The sequence below is a fragment of the Copidosoma floridanum genome, unplaced genomic scaffold (genome assembly GCF_036245765.1).
Source record: "Copidosoma floridanum isolate Cflo_tuat_1 unplaced genomic scaffold, Cflo_Japanese_pri ptg000001l, whole genome shotgun sequence".
NCBI classification, from domain to species: domain Eukaryota; kingdom Metazoa; phylum Arthropoda; class Insecta; order Hymenoptera; family Encyrtidae; genus Copidosoma; species Copidosoma floridanum.
In genome coordinates, this window is record NW_028321878.1 from 2,360,153 (window position 1) to 2,375,066 (window position 14,914).

A 14,914-nucleotide genomic window follows, 5' to 3' on the forward strand; every position below is an offset into this window, starting at 1 on the left:
GGAAAGGAGGAAAAGCCCCGCAGATATCGCGCGTTATAATGCACACACAAGTCCCTCTCCGCGGAGCGGGCAAGAGAGAGAGAGAGAGTAGAGGAAAGAAAGGAGGCGGACGGGCGTGCTGCGCTCGTGGGAGAGATAGGAGCAGCAGCTCGACGTAGGAGGCGCGGATCGGCGGGTCGTCCGGCAGTGGGCTCCGCGCGATAGCCCAGAAATGTTGGCCGCCGCCGTTACTCTCAGTCCGAGTCGTGAGGTCCGCTCGAGTGCGCGAGGGGCCCGCCAGCCCACCGATTTTCCAGCAAAGCCGCGCTGATACCTTATACATATATGTATATGTATATGCACTTATTACCGGTCGACAGCCTCCCGCGCACGTGAAAATTTCTACCGCGCGCGTTTTCACTTTTTTTTTTTTTTTTTTTTTTCCCCCGCTCGACACGGGAACGCTTCTCGGCTAAGTACTTAGTTTTGCCACGGGTATATACGTGGTTGGCGCGGTGGATTTCTTTTTTTCGTTTTCGTGTTAATTACCTACTCGACATGCCAAAGCCGACGAGCGACACCGAGCTGGTACTTGGATCGCTTTGAGGGCCCCATATACATACGCACAACCAGAGGCGCGGGACATGCTCCATTGAGTGTCGCCGGCCAATACCGAGTGCGGGCGTGTGTGAGTGTGAGGTGTCAGAGCGGCATGATGAGGCGGCGAGCCGGCACGGCCATCCTCGCCCTCGTGCTCGTCCAGGTACTAGTTTAAACACATTAAAAGTTATAATGGGGAGAGGGCAACGGCCCGAGCAACAATGGCAAAAGTATGGTGATGGTAACAACAACGGGTGGACACCTCCCCCCCTCTTTGGTCTTGGGAGGGTTGGGGATGAATTTTGCCAACATCACTGCCGCCGAAAGGGGCCGGATGATTAACGAGCGGGCCCCATTTGGCGTGTGTTCATTTCGCGTGGGGATCACCGGGGCATCGATTCATCATTGACTTCGAAGCATCTATTGGTTTTCGGAAGGGGCCGTTGTAAATCATTTTTCGCTGCTGCGGACTGTACGTAAATTCACGAGGATCCTAGTTTTTAGATGTTTTCGAGACTCGCCAAACCAATTTTTTAAGCTATATAATGACGACGTCATGGGAATCGTTTTTTTTTTTTTTTTTTTTAAATTAACCAACTGAAGAAAAATGGCCATGTTTGTTCGTCAAACGGGCTAATTATCTCCAACGATGCCACTGTTACACGATCGTTTCGAAGATTAATGAAAATTGCCCCATTTCAAACAGCACATCGTAGTAATAAACTGCCCAGAGGCTGTGGTTTGAAAAAAAAAAAAAGAAAAAAGAAAATTTCACGCTCCATCGCGTACCCCGTATGTATCATGTTATTATTAAACCTTAAGCAAAAACGAAAAAACACAAGTCCCGTGATTGCAATCGGAGCAGTGCTTGTACACCCCTTTGGCCTTGATTGCAAGATCACAAAAATAAATATCCCGAAAAAAAAGAAGGGCAAATGGGGGGGGGATGGGGTGTAAATAAAAATAAAAAACAATCGGGAGGGAAGCACTTACGCTCGACGATCAAACGCGCTCGAAGCGTTGAACATCAATTACGTATATATATACATATATATGTATCCGTCGTTCGAGAAAACGTTGACGTAATTAGCGACACACGAAGAAGAGGCGCGCAGCGAAGCTTTTGTTTTGCCCTCGGAAAATCCGTCCAAACTGGTTTTCCTCGCTCGACGCGCGGAACCGACCACCGAAGCGATAAATTTCAACTCCACGCACAAAGATCCGGCGACATTACTCCCTCTCACCCCGAGATCGGATCTACCACCACCACCTCCTCCCTTCCCCCTGTATGTGGCGCTGATTAATTTGATCGCCCGTACGGTTAATGCAGCTACGACCGGCGACTCCCTTTAATTGGAGCCCCCCATAATCTCCCAGCGCGAATCTTCCCCCGTACGTATACTTTGCACTACTCGTATTTTACTTATTCACCCCCTCCTCCCACAGTTTGCTAACAATGCCCTGTTGCGCTCCCTCCCCCAAGCGCGTACGTTTCGTTTGATTTTGTTTTTGCTCCTCGCGTGACTGGTACACTTTGAAATTTATATCTCATAGGTATAGACAAGTGATGATAATTACAGCAGCGAGTAATGCGACGCGCTTATTTGCAACCCTCCTCCGTACACGCGACCCATCAATTGTGTACATTATACGTACGAGAGGTGTATACTTTGTGTATCGCTTGGGTAAGGGTTTGTACCACATGGGCTCCGGCTGGACCATAAAAATCGCAATCGATGATTCTCCCCTTTTCTCGATCGCTACGTTTCGTATAGGTCTACTCGGGCACCTCGGATAATCCCCTCTCGCGATGGAAGAGACAAAAGAACGATGACCAAGCGATAACAAGAATATTAATTTAAATATGCAAAACGCCTCGGAGCTCGAGGAGGGACGAGCTCGGGCGAATCGTAAGCGACGAGACGTCAAATAAATATGCACGACATCTACAACTATACACCGGCATAATCCTGGTACGATGTAAAATCTGTCATCGGGATTCACCATAGTCATCTTCCGCGCAACTTTTTATTCGCTCGCTAAGATAAAAAAAAAACTTTGCTCATGATGATGGCTCTCTGTTTGAGAAGCGCACGCGCAAAAAGGGACCATTTCTATCCATTTTACCGCGTGTACCTGTACAGGTATACGCAACACATGCGGGCAGTGGGTATATGTACACCAGGGTAATTGATTTCCTTTGTCCGTCCTGCCGTGCTCCCCATACACCCCATGGCTTGTATACATTATGCACCGATGCCGTGCTCTCCTATGCCCCCTGCCGGAGCCCGGAATTTTACCGCCGGTCTCGTGCTGGGAGACTTTAACGCCGGCCCTATATACAAGACTACACACACACACACAATACACTCGTGGCTAGATCACGTACATAATATGTATATATACATAGGGACAATTAGTTTTTTCGACCATTTTTATCCGCCAAGACGAATTTACGCATCCTGGAGGCTCTCGCTCTTGGCCCTTATTTCCATGCCCATATCGTGCTGTTCAATGGCATTTATGTTGTTAAAGCAGCACTCGTGTCTTGTTTTGCCTTCTTCTTTATGTACGTTATACACGCAGGGGTTTATAGCCATTAGCGTCGCTGTTGTGATACTTTCAATTTTTCCGAAATTTTTTAATTCTTGATGCAAAAATGAAAAAAAAAAAAAAAAAAAAAAAAAACAACCCTCACTCGGGTGTAAGGATGCGTTTTATAATGAGCTCGCGCGTATGTATTATGTACCCACGTATTGTATATACAGACGTGTAATGGGGCAACGACTAGCGTAATGATGATGATAATAACAACAACGACAATAGTAATAAGAGTATTATGATTGTTGGCATGCACGTAAAAAGAGAGAGAGAGAGAGTCGGGGGCTTGACATTGACATGGTTTCGATGAGAGAGAAGAGCGAGGCAAAAAGACTCCGTCTAACGATCCTTCGCGATTCGCACAGCAGCGTATATACTTATACGCAAGGAGCACAGTGCTCGCGTGTGTTACACTCGTGTGCCTGGAATGGCAATAAGCGAGAGTGAAAACGAACAAATTACATCCTTATTCGGGTGCCACGCGAGCTTACTACAACTATACTCGGCATTGCAGTCGCTTGGAAATTTTGTTTACCTTTTTTTCTACTTTTTCACAATAAAATATCATATCGAGCATCTTGCCTTCGTAAAAATTGGCTGTTTGTTGCAATCGAGTCGAGAAAAACTTTGCGCCATTTGCAAGAAAACCGTTTGTGGAGAAAAACGTTCTGTACAACCTACGGTTCGCGCTTTGAACTGCAAACAATTCATGTATCGTACTATTTGCTCTTGATAAAAAAAAAGCTCGTAGGTACAAACGCAACCACATAATTATATGTATATCAATCTTCAAAACACACAAAGTTAGAAATCGCGTCGATTAACAGTCGGCGCGTACGTTGTATAAAAAAAATGAACGGAGCGTCATTAAAATCGGCGCACGAAACCAGGAAGAAAAAGGAATTTCGAAATTCCCCCGCGAATGAAACACACCACTCGCGTAACATACTTTATACATATATAAACGCGTGCATGATATCAAATATGCGTACACGAAAACCGCGAGTGAATATACACGATTTTTCGAAAGTTCGCTCGCGCCAGAGTCCCGGCACGTGCTCTCCTGTACATACAACACTCGTACAGCGGGAGACAAATAACTCAATGGTCCCGATTCCGGGCGGGATATCTCGTGCACGCTTTGCTGCTTCTAAATTACACCCGCGCGCGCGTGACGCGACAGCCGAATTTCGCGCACAACCGATCCATGTTCCACAGACGGCAAATCGGTGTTTCCTCGCGTGCACCGTTATCCCCTTACAATGTAATGGCCCGGACGTGCGCTGAACAATCAATACACGTCAGTCCCGTGGCCATATCCGACGCGATTCTGATGGGCACCGAGAAACCCCGAGGTGGAGGAAAAGAGATCGAATAATTTAGGTTGGCGTGTAATAGTGGATCGGCGATCGAGGCCGATTAAGTATAACGTGTGCGCACGAAGTTCCCTGCTGCACCACGCGGTGATTTCATCGACACCCGAAATCGCACCGATTCACCTCGAGTTGCACGCGCGATTGCGTTCCCTTTTTTTTCTTTTTTTTTTTTACATCCTCACACTCGTTTTGCTTTTTCCCACGCCTAATTTACGCTTTGGCGAAAAAACACTCCGAAGGCCCCACGCTTTGTAAGTATATACCTACACCGTTTTCCATTGATCGGAAACTCATTTGCGAAAGAAAAACCACGTGATGTACAAATAATTGTATGCACCTTCAGTTTTGCGAAAAAGGGAAGAAAACAGCGATGCACTTTGAAGAAGGAAAATAAAGGGTCGGACCAAAGTCGTAATTGATGTGGCGCGGTAGGTATATAATATGTATAAATATGTACATCGCGAGGAGGGTATACCCGTACACTCCGAGATAAGCCAGATAGATATACGGACGGTGGGGGAAGGACGAAAGGTTCCCATTATGGGACGGACGCATAGGGGAGAAACGCACGACGACGGGACGGGGTGGGTATATGCATAAATTGAAAAAGAAAAAAAAAAAAAAAAGAAAAGGTACATACATACACGTATATAAACGAGTATTTGCACGCGCTCAATGGATGTATAGAGGACCCGTATGGCAGTTGCGGTGGCCCGCCTACGCGGGCCTTTTACACGTATTATGCGCGCGGTGAACGTGTGCGCGCGAGCTGTAAGCAGTGCTTGGGCGCCATCAGGCTCTGACCGTAATAGGAAATGCGTGAGCGGACTCCAAAGTACACGAACGCCGGAGAAAAAGCTTCGCATATACCTTTTTTTTTTTTTTTTTTTCATCTTTTCGATAGATCTTGGGTGTATTTTGTACACACAACGTGTAATTGCTTTGCAGGCATACATATTAAATATACGTGGTTCGGGACAAAGTCATCTCGATGCGACGAAACCTTAATTGTATCGAAAATTTCTAGTTTCGCCTCGTCGCGTGCATAAAAAACCCCTCCCCCATCAAGTTTAAGCAATAACTACTTTACATTTTTTAACAACACTTTTTTCCATTCACCCAACATATAATATGATGTACGTATTCTGGGCACGATTTCTCGATAAAACTATAAATAAGTCCCGTGTTCTCGATTCCCCGCTCGAATACGTGCGTACACGGGTAAAAAGCGTATATACATATATACCTCGTTCCGAACCGATTTTTCACATAAACACCGATCACCCCCTTCTTTACGACGCTCGCTCCGCGTGCCCTTTTTCCAAATATCGATGAGGGTGTGTGTACTATACGTTGGTCGTGAATTCACGCGTAATCCAATGCAAGCGTTCATCGCTCGCGATCGCGTGCACTGCCGATCGATTATCCCACGAGCGCTCGGAATTCCAAATACCCCTTACTGCTTCGTTTTGTTTATTTGTTTATTCGTCCCTTCACCCGATCGCTTGTAAGTACCGCGAGTTTGGTCAATTTCCCTCCTCAGCGAGCACGGCAGCCGATCGATCGCTCAATCGGTGTATAATCACGCGTTTACGCGCAATTTCGATTTATAAATTACAGGCGCACGGTGGCTATACCATATCGTATGCAGTACGGTTAGGAGAATCGATGCCTCTGGTTTTATATATGGGCACGCGTGCACCGATTTATCAAAAGGGAGGCGCGTCGTCTAATTGCATGTACGCGTCCACAAAGTTACGTGTATAACCTACCTATATACAAGAATAACACTTGTAAAACAATGAAGCGATTAGTCGACGCAAGGGGAAGGAGAGAGGGTGCAATTACGTCGCTACTGCGCACACGCACGACGTAATAATATATATATATATATATATATAAATAATAGATCACAAAGGATTGTTTGGTATACATCATTGCGGGGAGTAAAATAAAAGCGCTATTAAATCCAGTCGGTATATATTATGTTCTAATCACCTTTACGGCATAATATATAGCCAATGTCACCCGCGTCGTGTTTTCATCGAAAGGTATTAATTTGAAAAGACAACCCAACACGAGGATATTATGCACACGTAGCATTTAGAGCAATGCAAACAAGGAAGCTCTGGTCATGTTTGAGTTATTAAATACTGCCGCGTCGCGTTGGTTTCACCCCGAAGTGAAAGCCAATTAAGTATGATAAGTACTCACGAGTGAGCGTCAAAAACAACCATACTACATCGGGGGGAAGTTAGTTGCACGTATAGTTAACCCGTATTATAATAGGTACACTTGGGTCTACTTATAGTTACACATGTACACAATATACGCGGTGCAAAAACATCGATCATTGACGTTGAAGCATTATTACTGTTATTATTATTTCGCCGTGCCACCGCGCGTCGGTCTGATATTCAATCGGTATAAGATCGGCTCGAGCGTGTGATTATAGGATCGTTTGCGTGACAACGAGCGAAACCGTCGAATTGGTATATAAGTACACAATATGATGATCCGGAACTCAAATATACAGTAGATAATAGATAGGGTATATGTAGGGTGCATTGCGCGAGAGAAGGAGCACACACACACCTACTCCTCGACATTCACCTTCGCAGACTCGTGCGACGGAGGAGGAAGATGAGGGAGAGACCGCAATTACGCCTGTATAATGACAAGCTAAGCTGCTCGCGCACGCCGGCAATTGTCGCTCGTTTTCATTCTTCTTCTCCTCTTTTTTCATTCCATTGTTTTTTCTTTCGTGGTGGTTATTCCTTTCCTCTTTCCCTCCTCCGTGCACAAATCTTTGTAATATATACAGTAGGCACGTGATGCTCACCTATTTCAAAATATCAAAAAACTTCTCAGGTATACATGGAGTAAAGGAGTATAGGTGTATATTTATGTAGCTATACATATACACGTACATCTTGTACCTAACACAAATATTTCAGTGTCGCGTGACACGAAGCAGCAGCCATCAGCCAAGACTGTTGTCGAGACGCTCTGTCCTGACCTTTTTTGCCGGCTCGTCTTTATACACGATGCCTATATACCGCACAGATCTTCCCTACCTGTTAATTTAATTCATGTGTTATATTAAAGTGTGTGTATATATAGTTACATCCATTTTGTATTCCACCAGCGCAGCGGGACAATGGGGCCGGTTGCTTAATCACCGCCGGCTCGCGTTCCTGCACCACACGACGGCCGCGCGGATCACATTCGCCAATTCAATTGTGCGAATTGCACGCTACTCTCGTTTTACCTTTTTTTTTCTTCTTCTTCGTCCGTGTGTATTTTACAAGGCATCACGCGTACCATTAAAATACGTGACATGGAAATTAGAGTCTGGCTCGCGCGTGACATTGTTGCTCTTAATTTGATTTCTTCCTCCCAAATGACCCTATTCGTGATCGCCTTGCACCTGCTTACGTATAACGACCACCACGCAGGTGATGTTCTCTACGAAAAATATGGGGTATTTACGCGATTGCCGATCAATTATCATTCATGGAGGGGGGAAAAGAGCTCATTTCGATCGGCCGTAAAATGCCCCCAAATGGTTTTAAACGCCCCCTCGGTAATCACGCCTTTCGCTCTGTCGTTAATTAAAACAAAAGCAGATTCCCGCATGAATAAGCCTGTACAGGCTATATCAAGAGAGATCGGTATCTTTCTCTCGAGCTCCTCCGCACAACGAGGGAGAAGACGATTTTACGTATAGCGTGTGTGAGGAAAAAAAAAAGGCGTGACCGATCGGGTTTTATTTTCCGCAGAAAGAGCGCGCGCGTAATGTACAATGTGCCACACAGGGGTACGATTGGGTGCACAAGTGAGACGTCTTTCGTTCGGAGGGTTGAGGGGGAGAGGGCGTATAGGATAACGTAATCGGATTCAATTAATATGATACGCGTGTATGAATGGAGAATTGTATATGTGTACGGGTTTGCTATCTATGCCATTTTCAATTGTTTTTCATGATTCTTGAGTACCGTAACGGAGAGTCCACACACCTCGATGAGATCGCGGAGTGTTATACGTGGTGACCTTCGTTCGATTCATTGCACTTGAAGTAGCTACGAATACTCAAGGATTCATCATTTGCCACCATCATCTAATATCCACGCGCGCGCGCAACGTGGGGCACATTGTTGCTGCTAACGTGAGAAAAAATAAAAACAAGCCGCTGTCACTTTCAACAAAGTTCCCACACGAGGCGTATAATACATTGTGCCATATGTATATAATATACGTTTTTCAGAGCGAAAAACAAAAAAAAACAAAAAACAAAAAAATGGAAGCGTAAATCAACGCGAGCTTTTGACGTTGCCAAGATTACCTCGGAGGTGAATTTGCAGATTTTTCTCGCTCCCTCCCTCTTTTGCACGCTCGTATAGGTGCAACTTTACGATTATAGCCGTAACGCGCTTCACGCGCGCAAACGCGTACAGGTATATACCATAAAGAGATGAGCTTCGGAAACTCGTTTCACCTCCCCCCGCCCCCTGACCGTGACAGTATACGCACACACCTGTAGAGAAGCAAAAAGAGGGGGGGGAAAAAAAATGAGATCACCTCGCAATCGCGGGACGAGCTTCTTCGGCGTGCTCTATAATATGTGCGTAACGTAACAGAGCACGCCATCAACAGGTGTCAGAGGAGCTACCGATGTGTATACATACATGTATATAATACCGCGTCTCGCGCTACTCCCCCGATCTTCTTCCGAGCTTGGGGCTTGGGTATTATTTTAATGCCGGTGCAGTGACACAGTTTGAGAGAGAAGAAAGAGGAGATTGCGTTCCCTTTTCTTATGGGGGAATACTCCGTGGCCGGTCGAGATATGACGAAACGCTCTCGTTACGCTGCAGCTTGGCGCGCGCCATCCCTTGACATTTCGGGCTCCCTTGTGTTTTTTTTTTTTTTTTTTTTTTTTACGGCCATCCATTGTTTGAATCGCCGGTGGATGAACATCCGTTACATCATCCGAGGATTTACGTGTACCATATCTCTCGTTTTACCTTTGAAATCAATATAGGTACAGTGTATTGTGTATCTGTACTATGTATACCCACAAACAATTTCCCCCCTCCCCCCAATGTTTTTTTTTTTTTTTTTCGTTTTGGATAACAACACCGGAGCAACAGCTGTCTTTTCAATTTTTCCGTCTTTTCGAATGGAGTGACTAAATGTGGATCAGCTGCTGCGAGGGGTCTCCTTGGCGATGATGATAAAGGCGTTGGCTTGCGCAACCGGTACGGCTCGTGACTCAATAAGGAGTGCAAAGATCGGCGTTAGGACGATTTTTTTTTTTTTTTTTTCCTTTTACCTATACCGATCGTTGGCACAATATATCTACATACAACTTTTGCGCAATCTTTGGTATAATATCGATGACGTCGATATGCGTATTTTCTTTTCGACTTCTGTTCGAGGGCTTTTCTTCGACTGTTGTACGTATTGTACACCGGTGGCATAAGTACGCGTGAAATCTATTCCATTGTGTTCCTCGAGTCCAAAGGAGAGACCATCGGGTTGCCTCACTCTTGGCCTTTTCATCGAGCCATTCGAAATTCTTTGAATGAGCGTTGTAATCAATAGAACAAGGACAGTAGTGGTTGTAGGTAGTCCTTGACGCATGACATATTAACTTTTTTTTTTTTTTTCCTATCCTTGCCCATAATAATGTTAATGAAGATTTTCGACGGCGGCTCAATAATTACGATAATAATCATCATACGACTATACTTATATGTGTCCTATTATATCCGACGTACAATGGGATATCGTCACCCTGTGCTCGTAGAGTTGACTGAACCTTGGAAGAGCCTCATCTCTTATTTGGACACTCTCGGGGATATTAAGTCATCGGCCACCGGTATAATATCTTTTAGCTTGCGGTACTCGTCTATTTGATTACTTACCTCAACACACCCATGCCTCTATATACACATATTATCTCTGGTAATTGTGGGATATATATATATTCTCGATAGGCCCGACGTGTCAATTGGTAACTGTACATCAGACACTCGTGCGTCTCAAGATACTCGCTTCCGTCAACTTTGGAGTAGCAATTTTGTTTTTCCTCTCTACCCTGTAATAAAAGAAACACACGTACATGTATTACCTTACATAGGTAAGGTGCGATTCGTTTGATAATTAGCCAATAATCATCCCCACAAAGTACAACATATAATCCTGTACAGCAACCAACGGACACGTCCTCGACACTTGACGCGCGTATATACACGCAAGTCACATATTATCCACAAAGTATGGGACCCACGCTAATTTTCCTCGACGCTATCGAAATGGCTCCAAAGTATCCGTATACGTATACGCCCACCCCCCGTTGGCTCAACAAAAGCTACCTCGTTCCTCTGACGGGAATTAATCAGCCGGTCAGTGAGAATCAGCATAACTGCCTATATACATCAATTCGCAGAATGAAAATTGCTAAACTGCAGCTCCGTTGCGCCGCGTGTATGTATACGTACGGAGGCCTCCAATCATAAATTTTCCTTTCTCTCTCTCTGTTTTGCGTTCCATTGCTTTCACACGCCGGCGTAATTATACATCAGCGTCGGCTACCCTCCCGGGAGAACAGAGGGGACATGTACAGGTATATACGCGCGAGAGGAAAGGAGGGGGGGGGGCCTCGCAAAACTATACTGGTTCGCCGCAGTAATGAAAAAAGGAATCGAAATCGTCTCGAGCTCTCTCCCACACATGACCACCCCCTTACAACCGCGTACTCGTTCGATTCATCCGTCGTCGGGTCCAGCTGCAAAGCCGCCAGCCGGTTTGCTCTCTCGACACGTAACCACCTTGTACCCGATAAGGAAACGAAACGCGGCTGCCACCTTGATGCCGAGAGTTTGTGTACGTGTGTGTTTGCGCGTCGTGACGTAATCAGGGGGGGCTACTGGAGCTGGACGCGAAAAGGAGCCAGCGTATAATATACATGTACATGCTATTGTTTGCATACATATACACCATAGCTATATATACAAATAAAGAAGTGATTGGTACATATTATGAGAGCCCTTTATTTTTCCTATTGTATTATTTCGTGCGCGAGATAGAGCGGAAAAGATCCACATGGAGGGATGAGTCGGTTGTTTTTTGCCCAACCGCGAGTTTTTGTAATCCAACGGTTGAGTAACGCGCGGCAATTGCTCTTATACGGAAAGGGGACTCCCCGTCCGTCGACGCTGTGGGTGACAAACGCGATCCGCAGTGGTCCTGTCTCGTGCTCGCGGGATTTGGGCAACCGTGCCTGCTTAATTGTTCACTTTTGTTTTCATTACTCTCTGAAATTGTTTTACTTTTATTTACCGATTTTAACAACAACCCAAATCTCCTTTTGCTCGATCGTGTCGATCAGTTGTGAAATATCTGCTCCTCGCTCGAATGCTTTGTTCATACTTGGTTTTATTTCCCATGAACGTATCCTTGTTTTGCATGAGCACTTACCTCGCAATCTGCCAAGCGCATCAAAACGCCACGAACGTTAACCGTATGATGTACTTTCCGAACGAGACCGGATGATTTATCGCCCCATAACGGACCGCGTTGCCCGTAAAATGACCATTTTTTTAAAAACCTCGTTCCTTCCGACCCTCGTTTCTACGTTGGATAAGTACGTACTAGTGTGTGTGAAAGTAGTAACGACACCCTCACGTATATTCTCACGTACATATATTATATATGCGTTATTCGTGTATAGTAGCAGAGCTGTCAGGCCTATATATGTATACGCGTGTACAACAACAACAAAAACTAGCATGAATAAATAAATCGATGAAAAAAGTATGTGTGATTAACGAGCTTTGTCGTGTCGGTGAGTCGTAGATGTCGGTGGTCCTCTGCAGCCTGACGGCGGACGAGATCGAGGCCGAGAGGAGCGGCTGGAAAACCGACCCGGAGACGCAGTACCACGTGCAGACGGACGACGGGCCGGAAAGGTACTTTCGCTTCCAGACCCTCAACGGCCAGTACCGGAAGGAAAAGAGGCTGCAGGACGGCACGGTCGTCGGGACCGAGGGCTGGCTCGATCCCCTCGGCTATCTCAGGATCAAGGACTACATCGCCGACGCCAAGGGCTTTCGGATACTCAAGTACGACCGTTACAAGTATATCTCCGTATACTCTCTTGCCCCTGCCAACCGAATCTTTCACCCCTTTTTTTTCATCCCAAATCATTCGCAACTGCACTACCACGTAGTGGTATCGATCTCTGCAAATAAAAAAAAAAAAAACATCTCCTTCGCTTGCAGATCCAAGATGATATTCGTGGGTAAGAACAGGCCGATACAGGACGCGGTGAGCCTGTCGAAGAGCGTTCCCGCCAGCGGCGGCGAACTCGCGAGACCCCACCGGCCCGCCAATCCGTTCAGGTAACATTTCGACTCACGGTATATTATACAATAGCGCCTCGATCACCAATTGCGTGTACTTTGGTTATTCCAGACGACCCGAGCTCAAAGACGTCTCGAGCAACAGCATCGAGAGCAGCAGCGCGACGCCACTGCGCCAAACCACCTACGTTCCCTCGACGCCGGCCTCCTTCCGGTACGTATACATATGAGCAAAGCAATGATGTACATTGCCTCGAGTGGATTGATAAAACGCTCCGACACGCCCCCGCAGACTGAGGCCGATCGTGGTGACGACTCCGAGGCCCATCGCCTACACCAAAGACGACCCCGTCAATAAGGCCCAAAAGTACCAGCGCGGCTCCTACCGGCCGGCCCTCCTCGTCGAGCCGCCCTACCTCGACCAGGACCAGAACCACCTGGCCAGCCAGACCACCAACCGGGTTCGCGCTGCCCCGTCGGCCTTTAGGTTTTTCCCTTATTTTTGTCCCTCCACACGTTCGTGCCATGTACGGTAAATGATGAAAAATCGGTTGGTTATGGTTTTCAGAGGCCACATGCGGTACAACGGCACCGGCTTCCAGTACTACCTGAAGAAACAGTACCACGAGGAGGAGCGTCAGGGTCCGGAGCGTAGCCTCGGCTCCTTTGGCTACGTCGATCCATTCGGCATACGCAGGGTGGTGTACTACAGGGCCGACGCCAGGGACGGGTTCGTTCATCGCAAGAACAATCGCTACGTCGGACACAACGCCAAACCTTACGATCCCCAGCCGGTGGCGGCGCGCCACAAGATCGACTGATGCTGTGTATTCATTATGATATGCACACGCGTTCACGTAGTCATTAATTTTAGGCGAGATCGGTCGAGCTGGTGGAAAAGCGATCATACGCGCGATGGGAAACAACGACGCACGCAGCAACGAGTTTCTCCTATTTATTGTAGCTATATTATGTAGTCACACGCGCACGGATATCGTTTCGTTTATCATTGTATGAAAAAAAAAAAATATAGCAGCAGAGCGTTTCCTACTTACGCGCGCGTCCAAGGAATAATGGAGCTGCTCTTCTGTGTAAAGGGTCGAGGGGGACAGGGAAAATTCGATTGTTTCGCGAGACGAGAGCTTCATATAATAATAATAATAATAATACCCACTATGTAATGAACGGTGTGCGCCGAGCGATTTTCTCCCATTATTCGCGACTGCGGTATCCCATATATGTATATTGTGTATGCGTCTACAGTTGATGAGTGGCATCTCGGGAGTATAAGAGAGCGAGGTGCGTACGAGCACGTTAAAGTCGGGGAGTTTATTTATTTTTTTTTTTTTCTTTTGTGCCTTATATGTAGGAAAAAAATAACTCTCGGAGGCTCGTAAATCCCGGCGTTTTGAGGCTGACGTGGGCGCGATTTTTATTTTGTTTTAGTTGTGCGGGTATACCTCCGTTTATCGGGATTCGAAATTTTCGCGCGGCCGCTTTCCATTGTTAACAGGCTACATATTCTTTTTTTTTTTTTTTTCTTTTACCTGCAGGTTATTAAATTTCACGGGCCCGTGTTGCATTGTGTTGCTCTATCGTGATTTCCGTGAATTTGGGCTCGCTGCCGAACAAAGCCTCTGGTTATTTTTCACAAGAGAGAGAAGGAAAAACGAGAGTGTTTCGAAAAATATGGTTGTTGTGTTTACGAGACGCGTGAAAAAAAAAAAAAAATTCGCGCACTAGTGGCGAAAGAGCGTCCATTGACAATGAGACACACGGGGGGAAAAAAAGCACAAGTATTTAGACGCGTGGGAAGCAAGTGTTTACAAAACGTAGAGACGGTCTTGCGGCCCACGTGACTCTGAACGGCGTTCCCTCCCATTCGCGGGTGTACACCTTATTTACACTGCTACTTGTACTACTACTGCAACTTTCCGCTTGTATAAGAGTGCCAAATCAAACGTAACAATTTACTATATCCACATACTG

General features: G+C 46.2%; 1 protein-coding gene across 1 annotated transcript; it reads left to right on the top strand.

The window, feature by feature from the left end:
- Positions 1 to 327: 327 nt before the first annotated feature.
- LOC106640379 (uncharacterized) lies at positions 328 to 14,080 on the top strand. The gene is made up of 6 exons (XM_014354402.2): positions 328 to 742; positions 12,420 to 12,685; positions 12,845 to 12,964; positions 13,038 to 13,139; positions 13,218 to 13,412; positions 13,494 to 14,080. The coding sequence occupies exons 1-6, from the start codon at positions 692 to 694 to the stop codon at positions 13,744 to 13,746; spliced, it is 987 nt and encodes a 328-aa protein (XP_014209888.2). The 5' UTR covers positions 328 to 691; the 3' UTR covers positions 13,747 to 14,080.
- The last annotated feature ends 834 nt before the right edge of the window (positions 14,081 to 14,914 follow it).

Coding starts and splice junctions, on each gene's coding strand:
- LOC106640379 (XM_014354402.2), top strand. CDS start 692: ATGATGAGGCGGCGAGCCGGCACGGCCATCCTCGCCCTCGTGCTCGTC. Junction 743..12,419: donor TCGCCCTCGTGCTCGTCCAG/GTACTAGTTTAA, acceptor GGTGAGTCGTAG/ATGTCGGTGGTCCTCTGCAG. Junction 13,413..13,493: donor GCTGCCCCGTCGGCCTTTAG/GTTTTTCCCTTA, acceptor TATGGTTTTCAG/AGGCCACATGCGGTACAACG.